The 12,896-nt window shown below is 41.2% G+C and overlaps 1 protein-coding gene across 45 annotated transcripts in view; it reads right to left on the bottom strand.

The window, feature by feature from the left end:
* NRXN3 (neurexin 3) overlaps nt 1-12,896 on the bottom strand; it is a 1,722,001-nt gene that overhangs the window by 1,164,340 nt on the left and 544,765 nt on the right. For all 45 annotated transcript variants that reach the window (XR_010151246.1, XR_010151247.1, XR_010151248.1 and 42 more), the window contains one exon: nt 12,300-12,683. Coding sequence is in view for 42 of the 45 variants with exons in the window: in XM_063793837.1 (XP_063649907.1) it covers nt 12,300-12,683 (384 nt within the window). In the remaining 3 variants the exon portion in view is untranslated. The remainder of the gene's footprint in view (nt 1-12,299; nt 12,684-12,896) is intronic.

The raw sequence follows: 12,896 nt of genomic DNA, 5'->3' as shown, positions 1-12,896 counted from the left end.
CCACCACCATAAATGTACCAGTGAATCCTGCCAACTACACAAACCCATAGTCCATATGTGTCACTATATCTGATATTCATGTGAGTTACTGCATTAACAATACATGCTTTCTCCTTGGAAGGGCATGGCCTGCTTCACAAAGACCCCTGTGAAGTACTGGAAGCCATCATTCCTTTCAGAACACAGAACGCTCTCCCACCTTCCCCCACTTCTCTCAATGACTGCTGGATTAACTCAGCAAGGAACTTAAAACCACAATAGGTGAGAACTGGTTAATGAAACTGGTGATGTTTATCCTGAGAATGACTGACAACATTTCAGTGGAAAACATGATAGTTGTCTTTGAATAACTGAAGGTCTATCGTAGAGAAGGGTTTTAGCTTGACCTGTTCTGGACATCTCTAGGATCCATGGCATGATAAGCACCTAGTGAAGGTTTTTTGTTTTTTTTTTTTAGTGAATAAATCCTGTATAGCTCCCAAAGCCTGAATCAAGGCCAAAAGAAAGATTCTGAAGATGGATGATGGCTATGGTTGCACAGCAATGTGAATGTGCTTTATGCCACCGTATTATACACATAAAAATGGCTAAAATGAGGCCAGGTGTGATGGCTCACGCCTGTAATCCCAGCACGTTGGGAGGCCGAGGTGGGCAGACTGTTTGAGCTCACAAGTTCGAGACCAGCCTGGGCAACATGGTGAAAATCCATGTCTACAAAAAATACAAAAATTAGCCGCGTGTGATGGTACATGCCTGTGGTCCCAGCTACTTAAGAGGCTGAGGTTGGCAGGATGGCTTGAGCCCAGGGAGCAGGGGTTGCAGTGAGCTGAGATTGCATCACTGCACTTCAGCTTGGGCAAAAGAGCCAGGCCTTCTCTCAAAAAAAAAAAAAAAAAAAGCTAAAATGGTAAATGCTATGTTATGTGTATTTTATCACAATAAAAAAGAGTGTTTACAGGAACAGAAAACCAAATACCACATGTTCTCACTCATAAGTGGGAGTTGAAAAATGAGAACACATGGACACAGGGAGGGGAACATCACACACTGGGGCCTGTTAGGGGGTGGGGGGCTAGGGGAGGGACAGCATTAGGAGAAATACCTAATGTAAGTGATGGGTTGATGGGTGCAGCAAACCACCATGGCACATGTATACCTATGTAAAAAAACTGCACGTTTTGCACATGTATCCCAGAACTTAAAGTATAATAAAAAAAGGAACAAAATAAAATAAAAAGAGTGTTTCAAAAAAGGGACTTCAGTTGTAGTGAAAGGAAGATTTTTAGACTACTTAGTAATATCCAAAAATGGAATGGCTGCTTCATGAAGAGGTGAGAATCCTTGTTACTGAGAGTAGTAAAGTATATCGATCACAGAAGAGAGGACTCAGGAATGGAAGACCCAGAGATCACCTCAACGTATTCTTGGGTGACCTTGAGCAAGTTACTTAACCTATCCTTAACCCCAATTCCTCAGATATAAATTAAGAATGAAAATAGCACATATCTTATGTAGTTATTGCAAAGATTAAATAAGCTAACCACTGCTAAGCATTTAGTACATCATATGTAGATAAGAGTACATATTCCTATAGACTCTACACAGCAATTTAGGAATTTTGTCCAGGGGTATATATGCATCAGATATTGAGTTAGACTAAAAAACCTCAGAGGTCCTTTCCAACTTGAAAATATGGATGTGTAAACTCCGATAAAAGAGTCACCCCCCACAATCCCTAATAAATATTTTATCATCTATACAGACAACAGAACTGTTATTCATCATTTTTTTCTCCTTCTACCTCTACTCTCAATATAGCCTTGACTTTGTGGATTTCCACAGAAGGAGGCTCCACCTTATACTGGCTGAAGATGCTAGGTTGCTTGTGAAAGTTTCATTACAGACTGAGCCATGGGACAAAGAGATCAGAGACAACTAACTGGCTGGAGATGAGATCCTGCTGAGCAACAGTGAGCTGCTACAGGAATGATGACATTAGGAATCAGCTGCTATCTTCAGACCCAGAGAGGATGCTTTCCAGGATGGGGAGAACTCAACTAAACAAACATCAGAGCAGTTATCTTTACAACATTGCTGATGGAGATAAACAATGTGCCAGCCTTAGCTGATGTCAGTATGTGGCCCCAGGTGACTGAATGAAAACAATATTTAAATACCAGTGAGCCACAGCAGGAGGTTTCAGACAAGGGGCCTGCAGAGAAGATTGAAATCTGAAATGCACAGAGCTTTCTCACCCTGCAGAAACAAAGAGGGGGAACATGCTAATCACACAGATTTCATGAGGCTTCTGATTTACTGGCCTCTTAGAAGGCTCTGTTGGGGTTTGTCATTTTGATAAGAGTGTCTTGCTATAAAGGTTAAACATGCTAAGAAGCATGAAATGATCTTCTCCAAGAAAGACTGCATCTACCTGGCAGAAAAATAGCTGTCCAGTAGCCCACAGAAGGGGATCTTTCAAGAGCCACTCATATTGAAGGGTCCAGCCTGAAGTTCCAGATGTACTTGTCACTCCAATATCCTCTCTGTTGGGCTGGGTTATTTGTTGGGGTAAGATGGGATGAGTGATGAAACAGAAAGAGAAGAGAAATATATACATCTCTTCCCTCCACATTTCCTCCCTCTAAATCAGTTGCCAACATTTCAAATAAAATTTATCAATTAGAACAAATTACTGGAGATTTACCAAATGGCTTTGCTATAACGGCATGACTACTGCCTAGAAGATCATGAGACATAAAAGTATATCTTCACAAATATGCACAGATGCACAGATGTATGTATATTTCTTTGAAAAAGCCAATAAATAGGAACCAAAACGAGGGACTAAGAACATTCTATTCTATTCTATTGACCACTCATTTCCCACCTGGAGGCCTCAGTTTCCTCATCTAAAATTGGGGGTGGGTGGTTTTGCTAGATAGTATCTGAGCATCTATTCTACTGGCAAGATAAGTAATTACACAACTCTTTATACTCTGCCTGGTTTTTGTTGGGTCAGTCAAGTTTTAGGTTTTAAGTTTGGGACTTCTATTCTTGATTACTACATGTTTGCTGCTTTTTCCTCTTAACAATCCTTGGTGGGATTAAAACAGAACCCATGATAAAACAGAAAACTTCTCAGAAGCTAGAGGAAAACTATACACATGTGCTCTAGGCACAGACACATACATAATACTCAGTATCGGGTGTCATCACTATAAATCCCAAATGAGAGACCAGAATAGGGAGAAGTTCAAAATATGATTTTTCTATCTCCAAGGAAAAAAAAATCTTTTAGCTTAATTTCAAATATGGCCAGTTTTACAAGACAAAGAGAGACAAACTACAACTCATTGTTTCTACCAAACATATGCCAAAGCTTGGTTGAGATCACTACAGTCATAACAGATCATTTTAACGCAATTCTTTAAAACCCGGGATTACAAAAGAGTCACATTTTAATTCCAAATACACCATTTAAAGTATGAAGAAAGGCACGCTTTGGTATGTTCTCTTATGGTCCAACCTTCTCAATTTTAAACTCTAACCTGTATCATATGCCTTAAACACAGAAATAAGACCTGGGACATTTCCACCACACAAGAAAAAAAAAAATGGAGTAAAAACACCAGCCAGATCATTTTTTCAATTCTTGCATTGCTAAACTCCAGATTCTGAAAGGGGAATATTAACTTTATTATCTATGTGAGCACATTATACACTTTGATTCTACAATGGAGCCTCACAATAAGCCAGTTAAACACCCACTGCCAATATTGTCATGGCAAATATTGAAACGGAGGCACAGAGAGAAGGTGAGAAGGTAAATACATATGTTCCGAGTGGGACCAAAGCAGGTGTAGGTCTGACTCTCAGCTACATCTGCTCAATGGTCACCACAGTCCTCCCCACTCCTCCTAAGAATCTTCCACTGATTCAAGATGGCTCAGAAGAAAGGAAGAAGCAAAAGGCTTCCATGGCCAAACCCTTGCTCTAATTCAATTTCAGCTATTCTTTAGCTGTGTGTAATTGATTACTAACTAAGTCCTATTGACACTGCCCCTTTTTTATTTATCAGATATGTTCGAAAACTCGACCTCCACTCTTGTTTCTTCAGGGAGGGCTCTTATCTCTCATTCCTGAATTAATACCAATGCAAACTAGACTATTATATGCTGACCTGTTGGTCTCCTGTCTTCTGTATTCAATTTATCTTCTGCCACAGTGATCTGACCTGGTTATCCCATTGTTAAACGTGGTATGCCTCCTATAAGATAATGCCTAAACTTGTTGGGAGAGCAAAGTGTTTCATGGCTGGCCCTGTCACCCCTACAGCTGCATCTTCGAAAACTTCCCCTCAAATCCCTCCTCCTCACTCTTTAAGCCCTACATGCCACCCACATGGAAAACTTACTGTTTATTGAAGTCACCTTTATACATCTGTTCCTTCTGCCTGGAATTTTTTTTCCCCTGCCTGGTCTGCCTGGGAGATCTTTGATTCTCCACCAAGCCTCAGCTCTAGTGGCACCAGTCTGTGATGCCTTCCATGATATTTCTCCCCACACTCATGTCCCAATTGCTCAGATACCAGAATATAATAGCACATTTATGAGAACCACAGTCAATGCCTTTGTGTCCCAAGTGCTCAACACAGTCCCTGGCACGTAGCACTCAGTAGGTATTCAGAATGAATTGGGTGGCCCTTAATTTCTTCACGTAGAAAGTGAGGATAATAATATGCAGTCTGCAGAGTGGATGTGAGGGTTAAATGACTCAGTATATATTAAGAACCAAACATAGAGAAGGCACATCATTTTTTTCAATAAATAGTAGGTCTTTTAACTTTCCTTTCTTCTTAATCCAAACTGTAGTGAAGAAGGATTCATCTCTCTGTGAAAAGAAACATGAAGCCAGAGATGCTAGAAAAGCCTGCAACAATCCCCTTGTGTTGTGTTTCAAAGCACTTGTTTCTCATAATTTAGCAGCATTTCAATTTATTGCATTATTATGGGCAGATGTCTGCTGGCAGTTAAGCTGCTTTGAGCACACGCAGTAATAAAGATACACAGTGGCAATGTAAATGGCCACCGAGTCCCTGCATTTGACAGCACTGCAGCCAGCAGCAGGTGTGCCGTTGGTTCATAAGCAGCTGTCACACACCGCACCAAAGTGCTGACCCTCACATTCTCAGGTTGAATGCAGGTGTCGATTCTTAAAAGATCTCCAAAGTCCCCAGCCTGTCCTTCTTAGACCTCGAAACCTTCAAGACTCTAGAATAACCAGAATCTACAATCCTGATACTCTTTTTTAGAGTAACAGGACCAGCTGTGATCAGAGGTAGCTCAGACTCTCACCTGGTGGAATAACTCTCAGCTAGGGTTCATGTACTATGGAAAAGCTTTCTGCAATCATAAAACCCTGTGCTTGTGGAAAGGGAAACTTGCAGAACCGGAAGTTAAAAAAAAAAAAAGAGGCTGAATCTGTGCTCTGCTTGTGGCTGTCACCAGGGATACATTTGTATGACTTAAGCAACAACAGAAAAGCAAAAAAACAAAAAAACAAAAAACAAAAAAAAAAAACAAAAAAAAAAGGAGACAGTTTGATTTATGTAAATGAATTGCACATTTCTTGGGAAGCCCCTTTCTCAGATACATGTCATTATCTATCAAAAAGAGTAAACAATGGACCAAAGAGGAAACAGCCTTTTAATGCTCTTTAGAAATCTAAGGCTCGATTCGTTAATCCATCAATTAAAACTCAGGTCTGATGGACCTGAAGTGTACTCAGTACACCAAGGTATTCATTTTCTTGGATGAATGAATCAGGGAGATGAAAATTTCATTGCAGTGCTGATATAACTAAACCGAGTCCTAATCCAGACAGTTCTGCGGATTGTAAGGAACAAGGACTCACACTGCTGCCCTTCATTCACCTTTCTCTCTCTCCTCGGGATAAGAGAAAGCATTGCCAAGCTGATGACATTTGAGAATCAGAGTTTTAGAGTTGAAAAGGGCCTGAGAGAGCGTGAAACCCAACTGCCTCATTTTATTCTTGCAGAAAAGAAAGGTCAGAGGATCCATCTCCAGGTCAGACATTTAAATAAAGGATCTGGAAACCTACGAGGGATGAGGGCACAGCCATAACGCAGATTCCCCTCCTCAATAGCACTGAGACCAGTAAAAGCAACCACCATTATTATATTTGACCTTGGAAGCCCAGGTTTCTCTTATTCCCACACCAGTGAGATAGTCTGAGCAAGACCTCAGTGAATCCAGAACTAATTATAAAATGGTATAAAATGTGCGTCATATCTTGCTTTCTAATTGTTATCTTTTTCTTTCCTGTGATTATTTCCTGAATCATTGACACTGGTAGATTGCATTAGAGTTTGCAGATTATGTCTCTATCCCCTCTGCTGTGCTGTGGGCTCGTGGAGGACAGAAAGTGTGTCTTCTATTAATATAAATGTATATCCTCATCAGCTCACAAAGCCTGACACAGAAAAGAGCTAAATACCTGTTTATGGAATCTCTATGTTAATGCTGAAGTTAATTCCAAAGAAGCATCATAGCTTCATTTCCTACAGTTTTCTGGACCAAAAGCCACTGAAACTAAAGCTATTTAAGGTAGACTGTGTTGAGAATATAGAAATTTTAATAATTTAACTTTAATATTCTAAAGAAGACACAAAATGAATTTGGATTTTTCATAATCATATACTACATGCTATATAGTTGTCCAAAGAAGTGATAAGTATGCTTTGATCTAAAATGATAGAGATGGAAGAGAGAGTGGACAGATGCAGGATGGGTTTATAAGAGAAATGGATGAGACTTGCTGAGATAGATTGAATATCATAGGACAAAAATAAAAGAAAATGCCCAAGGACAGTAGGGATGCCATTTACCAAGAAGGGGAAAAACTGAAAGTAAAAGAAGTCTGGGGCAGGAAGGAAGACCTCAAGATTTCTGCTTTTCAATGATATGATTAAGCTGTTCAATGATACGATTAAGTCCAACAGGACTTCACAGGGTGGCAGGTGCTCTTCCAGTATATTCAAGAATTTCAACCTATCTGATTAGAATTAAGTAGCTATGTATTAAGTAGCTATTAATTAAGTAGCTTAAGTTAATCTATCAGATATCCAAATGGAGATGTCAAGTAGACAACTAGGGACATAAGAATCTGGGATTTCAGGGAGAGTTCTAGGCAAGAGACCTCAATTTGGAAGTCACTAACATATAGATGACCTTTAATATCGTGGCAAAGAATAAGAGCACCAAGGGAACTGTGCAGGCCAAGAAGAGACCTAAAACAAAAACCCTGGAGCCCTCCAACATTTAATAACCATCTAGTATATGTATATAACAGTATATATGAAGGAAAGGCTGCTCAATGTAATGGAAAGCCTGATGCATTAGGAATCAGGAATCATATATTCTAACCATTCTATAGCAATTCCAAGCTAAACTGATGTTGACTTAACTTCTCAGGGCTTCCAATTCCTCATTTACCAAAACAGGAATGAGGTACAGGTAACACTAATGGTATCTGCCAACCCTACTATTTTCACTATTTTCTTTTCTTTTTCTTGAGACGGAGTCACTCTGTCACCCAGACTGGAGTGCAACTGCATGATCTTGGCTCACTGCAACCTCCACCTCCCAGATTCAAGTGATTCTCATGCCTCAGCCTCCTGAGTAGCTGGGATTACAGGCATGCACCACCAAGCCCAGCTAATTTTTGTATTTTTAGTAGAGACGGGGTTTTGCCATGTTGGACAGGCTGGTCTTGAACTCCTGACCTCAGGTGACCCACCCACCTCAGCCTCCCAAAGTGCTGGGATTACAGGCATGAGCCACCACGCCTGGCCTCTGCCAACCCTACTATTTTCTTATGACACGATTTCCATGTGGCATATATGTAGCATTTCAATGACACAATCCAGCCTCATCGAAGATTGGTATCTCACCCTTTCCAGGCAGAATCATTTGCTTTTGCTGCTGCTGCTGCTGCTACCCAGGATCACATAGGAGGTTGCCTAAAAAGGGAGGCCCCGAATGGAGAGGAGCAGCAGCTGCTGCCTGCATGCCTTTCCCACTGGAACAAGAGTCACTGGAGAGAAGTAAAAATACTTGTATTCTTCGTGTTCAGCTGGTGCATATGTCAGATAAATGTTGTACTGTAGGTTATTTTTCTTGACATTGGTGCTGAGCTTTATTTACTTTCTTGCCAAATGAATGCCAGGATATGTTTAGAAAAAGCCATTCAGGGAAGAGCATAGATTCAGCAATGGTCTAAAATTTAAGCTCCATGATGTACAAATAAATCAAACCCTTGGCTTTGCCTTGCTGGAACTTGATGCTCACCAATTGAACTAGACAGTTTGGCTATACCAGCAAAGATAAGATGTTGTCCCAGGTCAAGTGATCATAGCTCCTTAAGTAGGACTAACTCCAGAGCAGGCTAAAGACCAGCTAGACTGTTTCCTCTGTCCAACAGGACTTCACTGGATGGTAGGTGGTCTTCTATGATACTAAAGAATTTCAACCTATCTGATTAGAATTAAGTAGTTAAAACAGGCCTTTGCTGTTTAGGTCATGGAGACGTCTCTCACATCACTATGAATAGCCAACAAAAATAACTAGAGCTAAACAGTTGGGATAGGTAGAGACAGCTACATCTTAGAATAGCAACAGATTATGCTGAAAAAAATCTAAATACAATATCAATCAAGCCTATTTTTAGACATCAAGATTTAGAGTAGCTCATCTTCACAGGCAGAAGAAGCACTCTTATGAGGGTAGAAGCAGGAGTTATCCAATTTTACTGTAAGAGAAACATACACATGCAAATTAATCTTAGTATCATATACACACTTTCTACTTCCCAGGCCTTATTCTCTGACTCTCTTATACTTGGCTGATGACTTTGATCCAGGAATTGTCTCTTAGATTTATCTGTTGCTGACTTTGCTTGGGTCATTGGTCTATTTTGATGTAGTGTTTAGTGTCTGACCTGGGCCATGAAAACTCCAGTTTTCAGCATTCCATCTATGCTTTCTTCAGTGTATATACACAAGTGCTTCTTTCTAACACTCCCATTCATGTGTGGGCCCAGTTATACCAATGGACTCACCCCCAAGGAAGTTCCAGTAGAGAACACAGTTTGAGCTACCGGGACACACAGCCTTAAGAATTGTCTTAGGCTTAACACATTTAGTACAAATGATCCATTCTAGACTTAGAATTGATTCTAGAATGCTTCTACATAATAAAAATTAGAGAGAGAATGGCAAACTGAGTGACTGTGTTGATGTTGTTATGGTGAATGGGGCAGGGCTCCTTAATCCGAAAAGTATTCCATTCCTGTATAGAGAGAATACCCAATACATTTTCTTCATTCTTCTTCAGAAGTGCCTAGAGTGGATGCCTAAAGTTAGAAATAGGAAATCTAAAATCCAAGAAACCTTGGATCCCCTTCTCTGGGCCATCACTCCTTCCATATAGAAGTGGCCATTCTTGCCTGTTTGTCCTACTGTTTCCCTATAGACATCTGCCATAACATTAACCACATGTTAAACATTTCTCACGTTTTCTTTTGCTTCCTGGGAGGACTATACACCCCTTGTTCACAAGTAAAGGCCGTGTTAAGTTGGTGTTTCTGTTTTGGATTTTTTGTTTGTTGCATTTCCAACCTCAAACATAGTGCCTGGAACACACTAGGGCTTCAATATATGTCAATTTCCTGCAGGAAAAATGAACAAAAGATACTCAAAAGAGTCTCCACTAAGGAATCAGTTTCCATAAAGAAAAACAATGTCATTGGGAATCTCAACTTTTCTTTGCTAGCAGAGAAGAGTCCTATAATTTTTACACTCCACTGATTCATTCTGAACATGGTGTCAGGAACAATCCAGGGGCAAAAAACAATTAGTAGGGGAACAGAACAATCAGTTGAACCGTCTGGGATTTGAGCGATGTATAGATCAAATATCTTAAATTTGCTAAGCTTCTTCTCATTTGGCCAGAATGGATGACTCTTGGCTGCACTGCACCAAGAATAATTGTCCCTCATATATCCCCAATCAGCTGCCTTTTAATGACTAGTCAGAAGTGACAATGTAAAAGGTGCAGTGACTTTCACTGTTCTTGGCAAGTTTTGGACCAACTCCCGTTGATTCACCCTTGAAATGGGTGAGCTCAGAGACACCTTGTACAGCTGGCTACAGTCACTGTGTCCTGCCTCTGACAATCACAAGGCCCTTGCTTGAGTTAAGAGGAGACCCAAGAAGAAGTGAGATGTCTGAGATGACCTTTATACTGTCTTCATAGACAACAGAAGATCTGCAACACTTTGGCAAACACCAAAACTGTCTCACGCATCTCAGAGACAAAAATGACCTTTCTATCTTCCCCAACCAGCACCAGGGTAGGTTACCCTACAAACATATTTGGAAAGAGCCCAGGCACCTGACAGACTGACTAGCCCCTTGTGGCCTATTTCTGTCCCAGATGAGTATTTCCTCATCATAGCTCCTGTTCTGGTGGTTGCTGACTTGAAAATTCAGTGAATTTTAATTTTAATTCCATATGCTCCAAGAAAGCTCTCTTTTCTTCCTTTGTCCTCATGTCCTGTATTCTATTTCTGATCTGACTGTAAGAAGGGTTTGTAGTTCTCTTGAAATATACCTTAGCTAGTAACACAGTTGGCCCCACAGTTGGCCTTACAAAAAACAGGCCTTGAAAACTGGTCATTCAGCCCTTGTTCTAGACCTGGCCCAGGATCCATCCACATCACCTATCTTCTGATACTTGGACAATTTCTGGCCACTGGCCACTGGTCTGTAGAGATGAGACCCTGCAGGTCTCTCCTCAAAGTGTTCTTCTGTCTCTGAATCTCCATGTCCTTCTTTTCTGTCCACTAACATGCTACTGTCTTACATCATCTTATTACAGCTTATTATATAGCTGTCTCAACTCCTCAGCTAAATAAATGATAAACTTCTTGAGGGAAAGAACTATACAGGTACAGCATTCTCAAAGCCCTAGAGCTATACCCTTAGCAAAAACTTGGTCCTGATGCAAATTATCCTTTCATCGAATATAGAAGTTGACAGCCTGCGGATACTCAGCTTGATTCTGTGTGCTTGGCATATAAAAAAATAGACCAAGCTGCAATCTGCAAATAGCTTGACTGGAATCTCCTTGTGTTGATGTTGTCCCTCTTCTTGCCTTTATCTATGCCCTTTACTTAAACTGTAAATCGGGTGCAAATGTCAGATACTGAAGTGGCGAACGAAAAGGGAATCCTCCCAGCATTCTGGCCCAGTCTACAGGGTCAGCCCTCATCTCTTTAGTCCCCTCTCATGCCCCTCCTCCCCACCCCAACAGTTCCCCAATTCTATTCTGGACATTTTTCAGAAGGGAACAAAGCATCCAGTCCATTCTGGACTTTGTTCAGGTCCTCAACTGTCAGGGTTGCTCACTATACAGTGAACCTCTACGGTATGTTAGGTCTCCTTCCAAGGGCCTCCCAAGCTTCTCTATACCTTCTCTTTAATGATGTTGATGAGAATAATTATGACTATAATAATCACTAACATTAAATGCTCAAGAACCTATTAACTCATTTAATCATCATCAGTATCTTGTGAGGTAGGTACCTGATTTCTATTTTACAAATGAGGAAGTCAAGTTTCAAAGATATTGACTACCATGATGAAATTCCCATCACTGCATGAGGGCCAGATTTCTCACCCAGTCTGGCCCCAGAGTTTATGTTCTTAACTAATACATCACTCTGCCTCTTATAAAACTCACCATGTTTGTAATCAGTTATTTAATGGCTAAATATTCCACTAGGCAGCAAGCTCCATAAAAACAGCGATGTATCTGTCTTGTTCAACATTGTATTTTTAAAGCCTAACCCAGGAGTTAGCTTGTAGAAAGCACTAAAGAAGCACAAGTCAAATGAATGAATAAAACAGCCAGTTGGCTAGGCCCCCTGGAGTCCCAAAAGAGAATTATTTACCCTCTCTAAATAGAAAATATTTAATCAAAAAGTATCATAATCACAGTAATATTTATTATAAAGCTTCCCTTTCTACAACTCAGTCTTAGCCAAACAAACCCAAGCATTCAGAACTAGAAAGGGTGCAATGTGGAAATCAGTAAACCCAAAAACTCTTGGAAGAAAGAAAGTGCAGGTAGGTGCAAAGGCTTGGGCTGCCCAGGGATCCAACTGTAACACATCAGTCCCACTCAGGCCCTCACTTGCCATCCTCTAGGCCGACTCACCCCTTTCGCAGGTTCTTCCCCAGTATCCGGTGCCGGTGCAGTCGCAGATGAAGCGGTTCCAGCCGTCCTTGCACACAGCATTGTTCTTGCAGGGGTAGCTGTCACACTGCTTGGCACTCATCCGTGAACAGGAGGACTTGACACCCGCAGCATTCTGCATCTCTGCCAGCTGTCGAATGTTCTTGCTGCGCCCATCAATGAATAGGTCGCGGATGCAGCCCACGTAGCCATAGTTGAGCATGGCAGTCCACAGCTCGGTGGGGAGAATAAGGCCAGCACGGTTCTCCGGCAGCCCTCCCAGGTACATGTCTCCTTCCAGGTCCAGGATCTCGCTCTCCCCACTGGCGGTGAATGGCGTGCGCCTGCTGTTCACTGATATAGTACCTGGGGTGGGAAGACAGATCTCAGGTGAGTCTGCCAGTTGCTTAACCAAATGAAAGAAACCTAACAGGTGAGTGCTGAGCCCAGCCATTGGCTGGCCAGGAGAGAACAATGTAAGCAAGAGAATTAGATGTTACAAGACAATGGAAAAGACAATGTAGGCCGTTTGGTTCCAATCTCTGCCAGCTAAGTCAAGCTGGCCCTTAGGAAGACCCA

The sequence above is a fragment of the Pan troglodytes genome, chromosome 15, assembly GCF_028858775.2.
Source record: "Pan troglodytes isolate AG18354 chromosome 15, NHGRI_mPanTro3-v2.0_pri, whole genome shotgun sequence".
NCBI lineage: Eukaryota > Metazoa > Chordata > Mammalia > Primates > Hominidae > Pan > Pan troglodytes.
This window is presented reverse-complemented; position numbering and strand designations above follow the sequence as displayed.